The sequence below is a fragment of the Tyto alba genome, unplaced genomic scaffold (assembly GCF_018691265.1).
Source record: "Tyto alba isolate M040663 unplaced genomic scaffold, T.alba_DEE_v4.0 Super-Scaffold_38, whole genome shotgun sequence".
Classification (NCBI taxonomy): domain Eukaryota; kingdom Metazoa; phylum Chordata; class Aves; order Strigiformes; family Tytonidae; genus Tyto; species Tyto alba.
Window position 1 is genome coordinate 34,512,909 of NW_024881313.1, and position 17,013 is coordinate 34,529,921.

General features: G+C 43.6%; 1 protein-coding gene across 2 annotated transcripts in view; it reads left to right on the top strand.

The window, feature by feature from the left end:
* Positions 1-2,367: 2,367 nt before the first annotated feature.
* The window catches only part of RHEB (Ras homolog, mTORC1 binding), a 42,768-nt gene continuing 28,122 nt past the window's right edge, over positions 2,368-17,013 (top strand). Inside the window, exon 1 of one of the 2 annotated variants that reach the window (XM_042801983.1) lies at positions 2,368-2,759. In XM_042801983.1, coding sequence (XP_042657917.1) covers positions 2,708-2,759 — 52 coding nt within the window. In that variant the 5' untranslated portion in view covers positions 2,368-2,707. The remainder of the gene's footprint in view (positions 2,760-17,013) is intronic. The other variant, XM_042801982.1, reaches the window with a different exon arrangement.

Below are 17,013 nucleotides of genomic sequence, written 5' to 3' on the forward strand. Positions count from 1 at the left end.
CCTGTATTTTGAGTGTCCTAGTCAAGATAGAACAAAGCACTTATGTGACCCTGATGGAATAAGGATTATTAGCTAATTCCTTCCAAAGAACCACAGGAAGAAAAGACAGTCATAGGTTTTTCTGCAAGTTTGAAAAACACTCATGCCCAGGAAGGATGAGTTCTATGTTTCTGCTGTGACATAGGCTGAGCAAGCTTGGAGGGTATCCCAAGGTGGGAGAACTCCCTTGCAATTAGAGGCAGTAAATAAACCAACTGAAGGGGCTTGAAGGGGGAAGCAGAAACTCTGCAGCTGTGATACCTCCTAAATAACTACAGAGTGAACAAGCACAAGTTAATAGAAACAAACTAAATAAATAGATAATGGTCCAAAAGGTGAGTGGAGTAAGAGATTAAGTGAAAAAACCTAATCAAGAGATGTGGAGTGTCAAGGAGGGAGCAAAACCAGAATTTTTCACAAATTAAAAAAGACTGATGCTTGCCACTGTGAGCACGTGGAAAGGTATAAATAGATTTTCTCAAAACGCAGACTAGGTTGCAACAGTGCCTAAATACAACAAGCAAGTAAGGAAGCTGAAAGTGTAACTACCACAAACTTCACCTACGTTTCCAAATCCATTTATGTCATTGGAAGGTAACCCTCATCTCAGTTCTTTCAGACCTCTGGCTCCGTAACTTGCCCAGGTTTGGACCACAGTCCCCTGGAGCTGGCTCCAGAGGGAGCAAGTGCAAAGATGCAGCTGCAGAGCTTCACAAGGGATGGTCCTGCAGGGTTATGGCTACTACAATCCTTGTGTCTTTTAAAACATGAAAGGCAAAAAGGAACACGGTGATCTGCACCAGGCAGGACTGTCCCTCCACACGTCTTGGAGAGCTTTGAACTACATCACTGTTCGCAAAGGCAGGATTTCCACATGCCGCTCTTTTTTTTGCAGGCCCACCAAATCCACCTGCGCGGTGCAGTGCTCGGGAGCTGTGCTGAGGTGGGAATCTGTGCGTCAGGGAGAGGGAGAGGCTGGACACGGAGAAGGAGCACACAGAACAATATCCACTGCGGCCATCGCTGACAAAGTACATAAACTCCATTTTCTCATGAAATAACTATCCGTTTGTCAGGTACCTCTTCACTAAAGGCCGACACCTGCTGTTTCACAGGTTACCAGTACTTTGCTTCCAGATCCTATAATCCAGAAGATGAAGGGTATAATCAGACTAACCCCCAAAATGTAGATACCTCCTTAAAGCTTGTCTGCTTCTTCAGAAGCAGATTGCTTTTGTGCATAACTAGCTTGGTTTTGCTTCAGTTCCCTGCCTTCTTACTAGATGAATACAGGCGAATGAACGGCTGAGATCAGGGAGCAGAAGACTCATTGTGAGGGTGGTTCAGCTGAGTTGTGCCCTGGCGTGACTGCATGTTAGGTATCAGTGTAGCCCCAAAAAAGACAAAATGCACGCAGAAACGCTTTTTTATTTATAAATGACATTAATTTTTCAGGAAATTGTGGAATGGGTAAACACTGCCACAAGTGTGTTCAATGGAAGGCGCAGCAGAAGGGGAAAAAGACAAGTTTCCTGTTCTTCATGTCTTTCTCCCTTACATTCTGCATCTGCTAAGTGAAGCCACCCTTAGCACATGCAGCACTCACTTTCAAAGTGGAAAACTCTCCACCGCTTGCATCTCATAGTTAACGATTTCTTTTCCACATCCCCCCTTCCCTTTAACATGCAACTGCCGGCACTTTATAGATGCTCAGAACCGATGTTTCCACAGGAGTTCTATCTGCGTGCAAAGCGAACGCTCTGAAGAGGAACCGAGATCGTTTTAAATAAGCGTCGCAGCCCGGCGGAGCGACCCTTTTCGGGAGAGGCGGCCCGGCGGTTGTGCCCTTAGAGCCTCCGGCGCCCAGCGGCTCCCCACCGCCCTGACAGGGAAACGGGCAGCGCTCTGAGACACGAAGCGACGCTCCCCCCACCGCACAGAGAGGAGCGGCACCGGACCCGACCCGCCGGCTGCCCACGCAGCCGCCATCCCGGTGAGGAGCGACCGGACACGGCGGTTGAGGGGAGTGGGGAGCGCTGCCTGAAGCTTCCCCTCAGGAGCGCGGCGGCCGTTGGAACCCGCGCGACGCGCACGCGCGGCCCCCACGCCCCGCCTCCCCATTCCCTTCCGCCCAATCCGCGTCCCCCCCCCCCCTTCCTCGGTCAGCCCCGCCCCTCTCCTTTGAACGCCGTCTGTTACCGCAGCCGCCGAGTGCTCGGCCAATCGCCGCTTCGCGCTGCCGCGGCACCGCCCAATGGCTACACGGGTTGGGGATGGGGGGGAGGCATGACGCAGCGAGTTTCCCCCCCCCCCCCCCCCCCCCCCCCCGCCTTTTCCCTCCCCTCCCTCGCGGCGCCTGGCGCCGGCTCGCGGCGGCGGCGAGGTCGCCGCTCCGGCCTGTGACGCGTGACGCACAGGTACGTGAGGGGCTGGCGAGCCCGGCGGTCACGTGGGGCGGGCGCCGCCGCTGCTGCCGCTGCCAGGCGCCGCCGGTCCCGTGCGGTCGGTCCGCCGCCCTCCCCCAACCCCTTCCTCCTCCTCCCCCTCCTCCTCCCCCCCCGCCGCATGTCGCTGGCGGCGCGCCCCGCTCCCCGCCAGCCGACCGCCGACCGCCGCCGCCACCGCAGCCGCCGCCCTTGATGTGGTTCGGGGCCGGGCGGGGGAGAAGATGCCGCCGTCCAAGTCCCGCAAGATCGCGATCCTGGGCTACCGGAGCGTGGGTGAGCAGCGGGGCGCCGCCGTGAGGGGCGGCCAGGGGAAGGGAGCGGGGGGGGGGGGGGGGAGTGGTGGGCCGTTGCGGCGGCTCCCCCGCAGCGCCCTCCTACCCGCGGGGGAGCGCGGCCCGGCGGGCCCCGCCGCATCGCCCTCCCCCCGCGGCAGCAGGTGCAGCGGTGGGGAGGGGAAGGGAAAAGGGAGGGGAAGGGAGGGCCGCCCCGCTTCCCGCCGCCGGGAGCGCGCAGCCGCGGCGGGCGGGTCCCGCCATGGCGGCGCCGCAGAGCGCTGCGGGCCCGGGGCTGCAGGTTCGGGGCCGCCGTGCCCTTAATAGGAAGTTTCGCACCCGCTCCCGGACGGGCCCTTCCTTTCCCCGGAAAAAGCGGGCCGGGGGAGGTTTGGGGAGGAGGTTCCCGCCCCGCCGGGGGCGGTCGGTGTGCTGGCTCCAGCCCCCCCGCCCCAGCCTGCTGCCGCTCCCGGGGAAGGGGGGTCGCGCCAGGAGCTCCCGGCGCGGGCGGTTGCCCACCCGTGGGAGCGGGGCGGGATGCGGAGCTGGAGCGCTCCGGGACGCCGTGGTCCAGCTGCCTGTAAACGCGCCCCTGCGTAGGATTTAGATCCAGTTTTGAAACGCCAAGAGGAAACTAGGTTGATATGTTGCCTATTTCTGGCTCTTTTTTTTTTTTTTTTTTTTTTTCCCCCACCTCCATAGAGGTGTTTCGTATCTGCAGCAGCAGTGTAGCGAAGCCGGCTGTTGAGCCAGTTATATACTCACTAAGGCCGCGGGGTTGCACTGGCTCCATGGTGTCCCCACATGGGATCGTGTTGCTCTTGCACGATGCTGCTGGTACAATCCAGCACAGGCTGATCTGTGTGCAGGAACTCCCTGGAAGCGTCCAGCACAAGTCAATAGTAGCTGATAGGGCTTTTGTTCTGTAACTGCCCGCACCTGTAATCCTTTCTCCTCCTACATTCACCATCTTTGATGGAAAACAGTTTCACATGTTTCAGCGTTTGGGTTTTTAAAGCAGAGGGGAATAAGCTGTAGTACAGCTGTCCTAATCGATCAGATTTAAAAGCGTAGATCAATGTTGAAGATAATGTGCGGTTGGAAAAAAAAGAAGATGCTATAAAAGAGAGATACTATACTGCTATAAAAGGGGCATTTACATTAAGGTAGTGGCTAAATCAGTAATCTAGCTTTTGTTATGCACTCAGCAGACAGAATCCTTTTAAAAAAGCTTTTTTTAAAAGATAAAATAAAAAAAAAGGCTAAATAAGCCAAGCTGTTAGATTTTGTATGTAACTGCATCCTGACTTTGAGATGGGGTGGTGTAAAAAGGATGATGAATTTGTCTAGTCCTTAAAAGGAACAGCGAGTAATAGATTGATTGGTTTGCATAGTATATTTGACATTGCTTGTTGCGGTCTGTTCCATTGTCTGTCTTGTGTGTCATGGTTTTTTTTCTTTGAGTGCTGGTGGAAACAAGGAATGGGCAGTAGAAGTGGGAAGGAAGAATGCTTGAAATTCTGCCCTTTAGAAGTCTGTGATGGGGACTGGGTGTACTACTGAGCATTTGGTCTTTGATCTGTTGACAATGACAAGCAGCAGTCAGAAGATCAGATTATAGCAGGCTGTATATACTCCATTGAGGAAAACCAGAAGAAATAGTATAGTATTGTTAATCTGGTCAGTGATGTTTTGAGCAATAGTACTGATATGGAAAGGACGGGCAAAAAATTACCTAACGTCTGTTAAGACCCACTGCTGAACTTCAACTAAAGTTTCCTGAGACTAGTGTGGTATTAGACTTGATGGGACAGGATCACTTTTATCAGGATAGCTACAAGTTGTATCAACATAGAATTAAGAGGTGGACGGGGAAAATTCTGGTTTAGTGTAGTTTTCCTTTCATTGTCCTACACAATTCTGCACTACCTCTTAGGTGGAAATCTTGCATGTTAAAACTGCAAAGTTACTCTTCTTAAATATGGGGGTATTAAATTTGTAGCCAAAGTAGAAATAAGTCATTTGGGTCTTCCTTCCGTCTTGTAAAGCTGTTAGAAAAACAAGGAAGTTAAACTGAGATTTAGGTTGAGTCCTTTGCTTATCCAAGTATGCTTCCTAAATAAAGCCTAGGAGGATAGTGACTTACTTCGGCTTCAGAGAAGCTTTTGAGTAAGCCTTGCTTTGTGTTATGATGGCAAGAATATCACTTGAACCCTGGGTAAGAGAGGATGTAATCTCTTCTTATGACATATTTTTGGACAGTAGAAAATAAATAGCATTTCTTGTGGGGAAAATGCAACATTTGAATAGAGCTAATGTTGAGATGGGAAATAAATTAAAAAATCTGAAGGACTGGAAGGAAATGTTTTCCAAATTTCCTTTTATAATTAGGAAGCTACGTTGCTTTGTCATTGATACTAATTTTGACCCTGGAATAAGGGAGGCTAACTCTGGGAAGTTGTAAAGTGTTTGCAGTTTTATAGGTTAGCATAAATGCTTAGGTGACCTGCTCTGTGAAGTTGCAGGCTCTCCTTATAATTTTTATGGTGTTTAAGATGAAGCTAATCAGAAAATGGTGAGCTTTTTTTCCTGAGTCTTTCAGTTACGTGTTGAAATAACTAGGTTTTGATGATATATTTCAAGCAGTGAGCTGTTCTCTACAGTCGATGATTCAACAGTTTTGTGGATCTTTCAGGTTATGAGCGTGTATAGTAATGGGGCAGGCATGTCCTCCATAGGGATTTATGAAACAGGGTCTGAATCTTGTATTGGCTCCATACTAAGCCCTTGTTTCTTTTACTTACATTAAATACTTCTCCCAGTGCTGTTGTCAAATAGACTAGAGTTTGGGAGTGGTATTCTGATATAATAGTTCTCAGAATAGAAAATTCAGGAGTCTGTTTGTTTGAATACACTCCCTCTATCTTTCAACACTGCCATCAGCCCTTTCATATGTGAAACTAGTATTCTTTGCTGATGGGCGAGATCACAGTGGAAGCCTCATGAGTTCCCAGGCAGACATACTTTCAGAGATGCAGACAGAGTATTTGCCAGGAACTTCAGGACTTGTTTTTTGGTGAGGAAGGCCAATTATATGTGGATATAGCATACAGGTTGTGGCATGACGCTAGACAAAATCACACAAGAATGTCTCCCTTGGGTTTTGCTCAGGCTTAAATCGGTCTAGGAAAGTTAAATTTTATTATGTGAGTGTACTTGTCTTAGAGTTTTTGGTAGAAATTAGATAGATTTCATCCCGAAATCTGATCACTTCACAATGGGAAGAACTTGACTTGGATTGCTGTTGTTTGATAAGTGACCAGAGCAGACCAGCTACTTGAGATTTGAATGTGGAAAAAAATCTGTTTTATGCATGACAGCATAAAATTTTAAAAAGTTACTGCCTTCACTGAAAATAATTTTCATGCTTGTATTGTGATCATAATTTGATATATTCAAATATAATTGGAAATAATGGATTTGCATGGAAATAAATCAAGCAAGACTGAGATTTTCTGAATCTCTTCAGAGTAATGGCCACTGTAAAAAGCAGCGTATAGTTCTCCAAAATGCTTTGTACTCAGTTTGGTTCTTGTTTATAGAAGAAATGTATATATGAAAGAAGAGTTTTCTCAAATCATCTTGTAAAGTAGCTTATTATTGGGGTTCTCTGTGTTACCTTAAATCCATTAGTTCAATGTAAGCAGGAAGGTGTTCGGATCAGCTGCTTCAGTCATAGGTCACTATCTCAGCCTGACTTTTTTTTTTTTTTTTTTCTCCTGCTGTTCATACAACTCCTGCTGCTGGTATTACAGGTATACTTGCAGAAGCTGGCATTCTGTTTCTGAATGTTACGTGTTTGGACTGGTGATCTGAAAATGCTCTCCTGGTCAATTTATAGCTGTGAGGGAGAAATCCAGGTAAGTTAGGAGTGAGTTACCTGGTTTCCTCCCCAGCTAAATAAATCAACTTTTTTTTTGTGTAGGTGGACAGCAGTCCATATTGCAGGCAGAAGTAGTCATGGTCTGTAACTGCGTCATGGAGGTAGCAAAAAAACCTGTGATGGAACAAAATTACCTGCCAAGGTTAAATTTATGTGGAAAGGCTTCCAGGTGGTTATATTAACTTAAAAAACACTTCTCCCTCCCCTCCACCTTGCCTGAAAACAAGAAAGGCAGAAAAAGCAGTACCTTTAATATGTGCATGTAAATAATAAGGATAGTTGTTAGGAAAAAATGTAGCTATTGGTTTTGAAAACATGAGTTATTTGAGTATTAGATGGTTTGTATTGTAAAATGGAGTTGGGGCTTTGCTTTTTGCTTCTGAAAGATGGCATCTGTTCGCACAGTAGTATACTGCCCTGAGGAGGTATTCCTTTGATATTGGACAGAGGGAAGTGGTAATTTTAGCAGGCAATAAATTGCCCGTGTAAATGTCAAGAGAGAAGGAATGGAGAAATTACTGCTGTCGTGTGCTGTAATTTGGTTTACAGAATTGGTTGTGTCCATAACATTGGAAAGCCTGAGATTTAACAGGAAAATTGAGTGGTTCAGGATCCAGCTGATACCTAAGGTTAAAATTTTGCCGAGTCCTTAATAAGTGCCGAGATGATTTTCATAGTGCTTCCCTCGTTAGGACTCTGCTGGGGTGCAGCAGTGCTGCTGAAAGGAAAGGTTGCAGCTACCAGGGGACTGCAACGAGGCTGGAAATGCTGGCTTTAATTGCATCTCTGTGTGACTGGCTACACTGTTCCACAGTGAAAGTTGCTACAGCGCATTTGATAGCAGTAGCTGGAAGCACTAGAGGCAGCATGTTCAGCTGTAATATCAAGCCACAGTCGGGTTACTTGAGGACACCATTCCAGGATTAACTCTTAAATTGCCTGCTCTGATATCTTTTAATGGTAACACTTGCAGGTTTTGCTTGTATATTTGAGTGTTTTGATATTTGATTACTCAACCTGGAGTTAATGTAGAGGGGAGAAACCAAATGAAATGTAGATCCTGTAATTTACAAGCTATATAAAGTCGAAGCTCTTCATTTAGATATACTACACTGCCTTAAGTGTAGGTTCTGGGTAAACCAACCACCTCTGCGGTACACACTGCTGTGGAAACTTAGCATAACCACGCATTTGAGATTAGAAGAGCAGGCTAAAATGTGATAAACTACTGATTATGATTAACTTCCTGTAGCCGCTCCTGAAGGTGACATTCAAGGGCGTATGCTCGACTTAATTGTGTATTCAATCTAAAATCGAAACAGCTTCTCTGTGGGATGTTCATAATGCACTCAAGCTCTGTGAAACCTGCATGAGTCAAAATTGCTTGGTGTCGTCTCAAATTATCCTAAATCGGAAGCTGCAGATATGAAGCGCAGTATGTAAAAACACGAAGCTGCCCTTGTCAGTCGTGGATCTATCTCTTAAAGACTTGAGAGACTTCCTTTTGTTTTCCAAGGTCTATATTTGAAGTGAATGGCAAATTTGTTGTGAATTTGATAATGTGAGAAACTGAGATGTGCTTCCTGACTTTGAGGGGTGGTTGTTGCTTAAAATTTCTCTCTTCCAATCCTGGCCAGGACATCTGCTTTCCTATATGGTTCTTGCACACTGATGACAGCTATTCTGCAAATGAGGGTATATGGGATGGGGAAAAAGGGAAGAAAGTGGAGAAAGTTCATGTTATATGTTGCTTAGCAGAGTGCTTAACAAGATTTAAGGTTACATTTACCAAAAACCTATGAATGTAGACCATTAAAGATTATATTTCCTTCTTGAGAAATATAATGGTTGCAGAATTGTTTTTTTGGGGGGAAGAATATGCTTGTATTGAACTTGTTACAAGGAAATATACTGAGGCAGTTTTCAAACAAATTGCTGAAACAGGCTTCCAGGTGCAGCTTTTCTCAAGAGATGTCCCTGCCACTTTCTTTTATAATTGCAATGTAATGAAGGCAGTTGCAAATGAACTATGTAGGGTGGGGCTTTCTTTGGCACAAGTCAAGCCAATCCTGAACTGTGGCTGGAAGTTGCACCTTCCTGCCCCCACCTGCCTGCTGGAAGCCTGGTCACCAGCTTGGGGAATTGATTTCCTTAAGCAACCAGAAGGGAAAGTTTTTACTTTTCCATATTGCTCAGCTGGTTGGCTCTGCCAGTACAACCCTGACAGAGGGGATGGGGCCAGAAGTGTGAGTTGTTTGGGGGAGGGTGGAGTAGTCTCTTTGTAGCTGTGTAGACTTTCCTTCAGTCAGACCTATTATGAAACCACATAGGTAAGTATTTTTCTCCACCACTCCAGATAAGCGTGAATGCTTTTTTGTAAACTTTTAACAGCAGACCTTTTGAACCTGAGTAGTTCTTTTGAAAGGAAAAGATAGCCTTGTAAAGGTGGTTAAATGTGTGTTAAGGAACCATGAATAAATTAAGTTTTTCAAGCATCTCGCTTAAATAACCTTCCGTCGTCGAATTTAATCATTTCATGAAGAATTGAGAAAAAGTAAGATGTTTGACCTGGGGTAAATCTAAACCTTGCTCTGAAGTCTTCAAATTCAGATGATGCTTCAAGTAATATGATCTGGAATTTTCTGGAAGCACTTTGTAGTAAAGGTGCTGCGCTGGAGCAAAGCCAAAGCTCCAGACTACGATCATAGAATCATTTAGGCTGGAAAAGACCTTTAAGATTGAGTCCAACTGTAAACCTAACACTGCCAAGTCTACCACTGAACCATGTCCCCAGGTCTTTTAAGGACCTCCAGGGATCATGACTCAACCACTCCCCCGGGCAGCCTGTTTAATGCTTGATAACCCTTTCAGTGCATACATTTTTCCCAATATCTAATCTAAACCTCCCCTGGCTCAACTGGAGGCTGTTTCCTCTTGTCCTGTCCCTTGTTACTTCGGAAAAGAGACCAACAGCCACCTCGCTACAACCTGTACAACTGTATGACAAAGTGCAAGGCATTCAGAGTCACCAGTTGCTTCCCTTCTTGGAAAACCAGTGGAAACAAATATAAAAGCTCTGTTGCTTTTCAGAACAATCTTCAGTGTTTGCTAAGATACCCTACAGACCATCTCTTTCCTGCAGATACCAGTTGATTCCTCAACCTGGTTGACAACTCCTTTACTGATGAGTATTTATTGACACTTGAAGCATGGAGGTGACTCACAGCAACTTCATCTGTTTAGATGCACTGGTGGTTCTTCAATTTACCATATGCACTTTGATGGCAGTACATGCAAATTTTAAGTATAGTTGTTTGAAGGATGTGGGATGAGACAATGGCGAAAAAGGTAATGGCATAAACAGATGATAGAAGTTCTCAGAGTGGAGATTTTAGATTATCAAGCACGATGTGCCAGTCAAGATAAAGATAGGACAAGCAAAGGATAGCTTGATCCTTGGGATCTCTTGGAAAAGGGAAGGCTGCTTGCAATTTCTTAAGAGACTTCTTAGGTGCATTAGAGAATTTGTCTAGAACACAAGGCGAAAATTTATAGCAGTTTAATTTGGATGAAAGGAGTTTGTGGATAATGGACCAAGATTAATCTTCTGAGGCATAAGACTAAGTGAATGATTTCTGAAGGCCTTGTGAGGAACAAAAGGCCTTCATGTGTGACACTCAGAAGACTTATTCAGAAAAGTTGCGGTGCTTCTATGTTAAATAGATATGAACTGAAGAAATCATGATTCCCTGATAGATTATGCTTTAAACAGTGAAGTTTCCTTTCAGCTCTCTTTTTTTAATACGACACTGAAGTCTTAAAGAATGAGGAGTTAATAATTCTGGAATGGGTGTCAGTATTCTTAGGTATTTTTGGATTACAGGAACCAGAACAGCATGCATGACAAATCTTAGCTAGATATTTATATTCTGTGGAGCATTGAGTTAAATGAATTTTAATTTGGAAAAAAAGGGAATACATAAGTGGTCTTCAGTGAGTGGGTGTGAACATGTGCAAGTGTAATACGAAATTATGATATGAAAGTGTCTCTTGACAACATTGTCTCCTGAGTTAGTGGGATACATCTGTCTAGCTTCAACAACTTGTCAGATTGTATTGCCAAAACTTCATTCAATATGTATGACCTCCTTTAAAGGTACTCTTGCTATATGCAGAAGAGCTAGGATGCATAATACGTAGGAAAACTCAATTAAATCTGTCCTACAAACTGTCAAAACAATCAAGCACTTGACATTAATGCAGTAAAGTGTACTTTGCTTTAAGGCTTGGTCCGCCATTAATAACAAATTCCTGGTGTTCTAGCATTGGTTTCAAAATTGCATTTTTAATTAGAACTGGAAGTTTCTGCTTTGAAACATGCATATAAACAAGCACCGTGTTTCTGAGTTTGCTTCAGTACCTCCTTCTGCATTGTGTTCTTGGAAATGTCCATTTAAAATAAATGTTTTGCTTCATTTGTATGGTTTGACACTGGTGAATAAATTCTAAATAAAGGTGTTAATTTTGCTGTATTAACCTTTTTCACCTTTAAAGAAAAATGCTGTCAAAAATTTTGATAAACCTTTTGTGATTGCTAAACTTAAGTCTAAAAATTATTTAAGTATAAGGTAATTCAAGTTTTTCTGAAGAGTAAAGCTAGGAAGAATAAGTCGTCTGAATGTTTCAAAGTCATATTCTTGATACAGAGTGTATCAAGGAGTCTTACAACAGCTAAACCATTTTTCTGCTACTCCTTCCTCAACTGCAAAGTATCTTTTATACCTAAGTGTGATGGTAGGACACAGGAAGAGTTAAAGTGAAACTTCCAGAATTGTTTCAGTGACTAGCTTGTTGAAATTTCTTCCAGATTAGTGTCTTGGGTGGTGTTCCTAAGCCTGGCTTTCAGTTGTGCTTTTGTCACAACCAACCGCTATGAACAAATGTGAGTTAATGGTAGTACAGAAAAATGAGGTGATGCCTTATCTTTTTGCAATTCCAGGCAAAAAGACTGTGATCTTATAAAGCCATTATCTCATATACAATTTGTAGATAATGGTGAGACTGTAGGATATATAGTTATCTTTTCTGAAGATGGTCACGTGAGCATCCTGTTATTTTGACATCCAGCTGCTTATGTGGGCATGGGCTGTACATCCCAAAGGTTGAAAGGGTTTAAAGGTGGAGGTGGTAAGGAGAGAAAGGGACAGTATGAGAAGGGGTGTATGGACCCAGGTTTTAAGGTCAGCTTATTGTGGGAAACGTCTGGCCATGCATCTCCACTTCTTACAGCATGGAAGTGTGGAAACCAAAAATGAAGACACGGGCTATTTCCCAAATAACCAGGCTAAGGAAGTAAGCAACTTCTGAAAGTCTTTCCTGTACCTGTGGTGAATCTTGGTTCTTGACTTACTTGCCTGTACTAGTTAACATTTTAACCATTTCTGCCAAGTAGATGTGACATACTTAATTTCTTAGGTATTGTTTAAAGTAGACTTGAATTTAAAATTAGCTGGATTAGTTTATGATTTAACTGGATAATAGCAGAGTAATAATCACTATTGCACATTGAAAATTTTATTTGTGTTGATATGCAGAGAATTGTATAGCAGACAAGTACAATTCACTGCTCTGTCTCTAGAAGGTCAGCCTGAAGTTAGGTTGCCTTAAATCGTAGCTTGATCCTCAACTTCTTGTCCAAGTTGTGTAGTGTGCTAGTGGAGTGCTGTAAAATGAAAAATCCAGCTTCTGTTGGCAAGTGCTTCCTCAGGTGCTGGAGCTGGACTGGCTGGAAGACACTTCACTTGCTAAAGACGTTCTAAATGGAAAAATAGTTTAATGTCAGGTTGCAAATGTCATCCTTGGTTATCTTCCTTGGCTATTTTCAAGTGGTTGGTGAAGGGTGGGAATGGGGTGCTGTTTTTTTTCAATTTCTTCTGTGTTTTTGTTCTTATTCTTCCTTGCAAATATGAGTTCTGTATTGTGTCCTTTTTGTATTAGATAGTATAAAAACTGAGAATAGAAAAGCATTCATTCTACCCAAAGCCTCTTAATGTGAAGTACCTTATGAGCCAACACGCTGGTTAGGAAGGTAAGAAAGCCGGCTGGCTGTCATGATAGGCAAGAACTTCATAGTATGCTATAGTAAACAAGGGTTACTTGTTCTATCTTCTCTGCCCTATGGCAAAATCAACTATGATATGTCATATCTGATGGATCTTTGGCTTAAATTCTCTTAAAATTTCGCAAGGTTGGGGGCTCTAATGATTCTTCTGGTATTCTGCATGGTATTATCTTTACCTAGGAGTCTGTTTTTTTCCTGGTGTCTTACACACATCTGTCACGCTGTGATTCTGGTGTATTATTACTTTGAACCTTCCTTACTGTTAACAGATTGTTTTCTGTGTTCAGAAGCTACTCTGTTATGTTGATTGGATAAGTGTGTAAATGAAGAAGGCTTGCAATCAGAGTTTGTGGGGAGAGGTTAATGACTAACTCCAGCTGTGTAAAGTGCTATTGTATGAAGATGGCATTTAGCAGATTGTGGCTTTCTTCAACCCTGATTAAAAGACGGGAGGGCCTTCACATGTTAAGCAGAAGAAACATGGAAGATGCCTGTAAAGTTAAAGAAGATCTAGAATTGAATTGGAGGAGAGACAGCAGTAACTTATCAAAAGTTGATCTGAATCCGATGAGGGGAGACAGTTTTTGTAGAGGAAGATACAGTTCAGGCATACTGGGTTTTGTGTTGGTATGGTTATGTATAGATTTACAGTAGCCTTGTGCCAACACAGGAGAATTGAAGTGGTCAAGGCTCAACTGTATGATCATTAATCAAGACGGTCTCAGTGTCTACCTGTACATCTGTTGACAGAAGTGTAGTGGAGGTGACCATGTCCTGCTCCACTGGTGGAAGAGAGTGAACACTAACCTTTCTAGGTATCCCTAAAGGCCACCTTCTCTCTTTTGTGCGATGTTAGTGTTGTCAGAGCTGGTACCACCGTTCCTGATGCTGATGCTTCATGAAGCTTCGGGGACTTCCAGTGGTGCCAGTCGTGGCAGGTGAATAGTGCTGTGTGCTGATGTGGACTGCCAGTAGCAGCACTTTCCACGAAAGTCAGGTTTCAAATGCTATGTGTGTTGCTGGCATTTGTTGACATTGGGTTCATCAGGCTACAGACCATCAGTGGGGGCCTGGAGAGTTTGTTACATTGACTGACTACTTCATAGTCAGGTATAGTGCTGCAGGCTGAGGCTGTCTTTTGTTGCTAATCTTCTAGTGATTGTTATGCAGTTAGACTGAGATGTGTGTGTTTTAATATATTGTAAAAGTAGCCTGCCTGTTGTTGTTGGAACAAATCAGTAGTACTATCTTCAGGTTTTGCTACAGGTTGGCAAATAGCTCTGTGGACCTTTCATCAGAGCGAGGCTGAAATTTCCTAGCTATAGTTGCTGGATATATATCACACTATTCTCTAGGTATTGTTGCCAAGGGAGGGTATGTTACTACCTTATCAGGATTTTGTCAGGTACCTGCTGTCTGTCATCCTACAACAAGTAAGAAATACCTCTCTTGTTATTGCAATTCCAAGAAGATCCCTGAGGCCCCATTTCAGTAGTACTGTCAAGAGGGTCCATTTCGCACCTTTTCAGCTGCATTTCTGACAGTTTACTTGGCATTACAATACACTCAGGGTCAAACTCCTAGACTTGCCTTTTTTAAATGATGCCAGGAAAATTTAATTGACATTTTCAGAGACTTAGCTCTAATTGACATTTTCAGAGATTTAGCTCTCTGCTTGGTGCTGGTTGTAAGAAATGGTGTGAGGTATGGTGGCCACAGTGTTGGCAACAGTCAGTGCTATGGCTCCAGTCCTCATAAAGATCCTTAGGGAAGATCTGCATTTCAGTGGAATGGTACTGATCCATTGAAAGACTGAGGCCTTTCATCTTAGGAAGGGTTCTATGCTATTAAAGCTTTCTCTGTTACTGGTGTAGATCAGGTGGTCTAAAATGTAAGTGGGATTTGCAGTGAAAGGAAGAGTTTATCCTGTTTGCTTACAGAAATGTTAAGTTTAAAATCATAATTTATGCCTGTGCACTCTGGCTTGTTCGATGGCACACTGCTTTACCAGGTGGTCAGTAGTGGCATGTAACTTAACGTGGCTAGTGTTAACTTCAGCTGGTTGTGTAGAAATGAAAAAAAAAAAAGGCAAAATGGTGGCTGCAACCCCCTGGTAAACCCAAACATCTGCTTTATGCCATGTGGTGTGCATAGAGTAGAGTTCGTTGGCTTCTGCTGTTAAATTCAGCTGTGCTGCAAGTGCTGCTAAGGCAGTGTCTGTGCAGTGGATGGGGAGCTGGTGCTGGTAACTGCAGTTGGAAAAATCCACTACTTGAAGTGCTAAAACCTGCTAGTCCTGATATTTCTGGCTTGCAGGAAAGTAATTTAAGCTGTACACCCCAGTGATCTTCAGCGTCAAGAAAGAACTGACTGGAAGTTGGGAGTTCATTCCCTTGTGTTGAAACTAAAACCTCAAAGATGGAAAAGGGAAGTGCATGGAATGCATTAAAGCAATAGATACGATTTTGTTATTTGTAATGACATAGCATTTAAAACTGATTTAATGAAGAAACAAGGACAGTTACTAAAAGTATCTTTCAAAGACATTTCATGTGGTACATACCTGATGATCCAAGGAAAGGTCAAGTTTATTCAGATACCTAATTAGCTGGTTGAAATGTGTGCATAGGGAGAGAGGACTTGGCTTCTACCCAGCAGTACAAGTTGAATTTTGCCTCTTGGAGGGGAAATCAGTACAAAAGTTCAGGCTCTTCCCCTCTAAGTGTGTCATAAACTGAAACATTGGGGTTTCATCTTTAAGTTTAATCAGCTTCCCTTTGGAAGTGCAGTATATCAAGTTGTACTGCCTAACTTTTAGTTTAGGAATGCATTTGCTAATTAATCTAGCAGTACATGCCTGATAAATTAAGTTGCCTCTGAATTTCTCCTACCACCTGAAATACTTCAGGCCTGGTGCTGTGGAGTGGGAGGTGGGGGGATGCTGCAGGGATGCAGTTTCTGCAGGAAGTCTGAAGGGAATACAGAGGATGATATTTATCTGAGCAAATGTTGGTTGACTGGGGTATGAATGTCTGAATTTCCTTTGTAGTTACGAGACTCCAGGGTGCAGTTCCCCTGACCTATTTAAAGCACCTTGGATGTAGCCATCCATGTATACCATGGCCAGGTGAGATGTATGCCACAGTTTTTGGGCTATTTTTTAAAACCTTGTAACAGCTTTTCCATCTCTGACAACTGATAGTAAGTGCATGGAATTAAAATTGGTTTAGCTCATTAAAAGGCAAGTATCAGGCAAACTGTGGCACTCTGTTTTTCTGCCAGTGAGGGTAATAAGCAGAGGTAAGTGGTCTGTGCACTAAAATAACTAGAACATTTCTTATGACAATCCCTTGCGGAGGTTACTGACTTAAATGGAGATAAAACGAACACCTGGAAGTGGCAAGTATTGCTGTGGCAGGAAAACAGTGGCATTTTTCTCTTTTGTGCTTGCCTGGACATCTAATATACTTTGTTGCAACGTAAGTGAACTTTGAGGGGTGAGCACTGCTGTAGGATGGAGCAAGCTTGCTGTTGCATATCCTGGAATAAATCACATGCTCTCTTACTGCTTTCCTTACAGAAAACATGGTCTAGATAGCACTATTAGGACTCTTGGTTTGTGTTTTGAAAACTCATTGCTGACAAACTAGCAAGGGCCTTCTAATATACTTGTGAATTTGACAAACTGCTTTGGAATCTGAAGAAAATAAAGGAAGCCATCTGACTTCCTTTCTAAATGACTGCCTCTCAGATTTCTTCTCTCTTGCAGAGGAATACCTTTGATAAACCTCAAGAAGATTGTGCAATGCAGAAGGAAGGGAAACAAACATGTATCCTTTTCTCCCTGCAGGCTTTTGTTTTTGGTGTTACAGTCATGTGAACCTTCAGCAGGAGTGGTTGTTGCTGCAATATCTTGCTTTAGACTGTCAAATATATTTCTTTATATCCTAATTTAAAAATAGATCAGGAAAAGGCAGGGAACAGATGTAGCAGTGGAATAGAGTGCCATAGAAGCTGAAAAAGGGCTTGCGTTGTCCTGAAGTGCTGATCTGCTGTTTGGTTTGTCACGAAGGTCTTTTCTGTTCTTGAGGTTCCTTACTATGTTACCAAAAGATGTCTCTCTGAGGTCTTCAGGCTTTTCCTCTTAGAGGATTATAGGAGCAGATCCTTTAGTCTGTCCTTCAGAAAGCT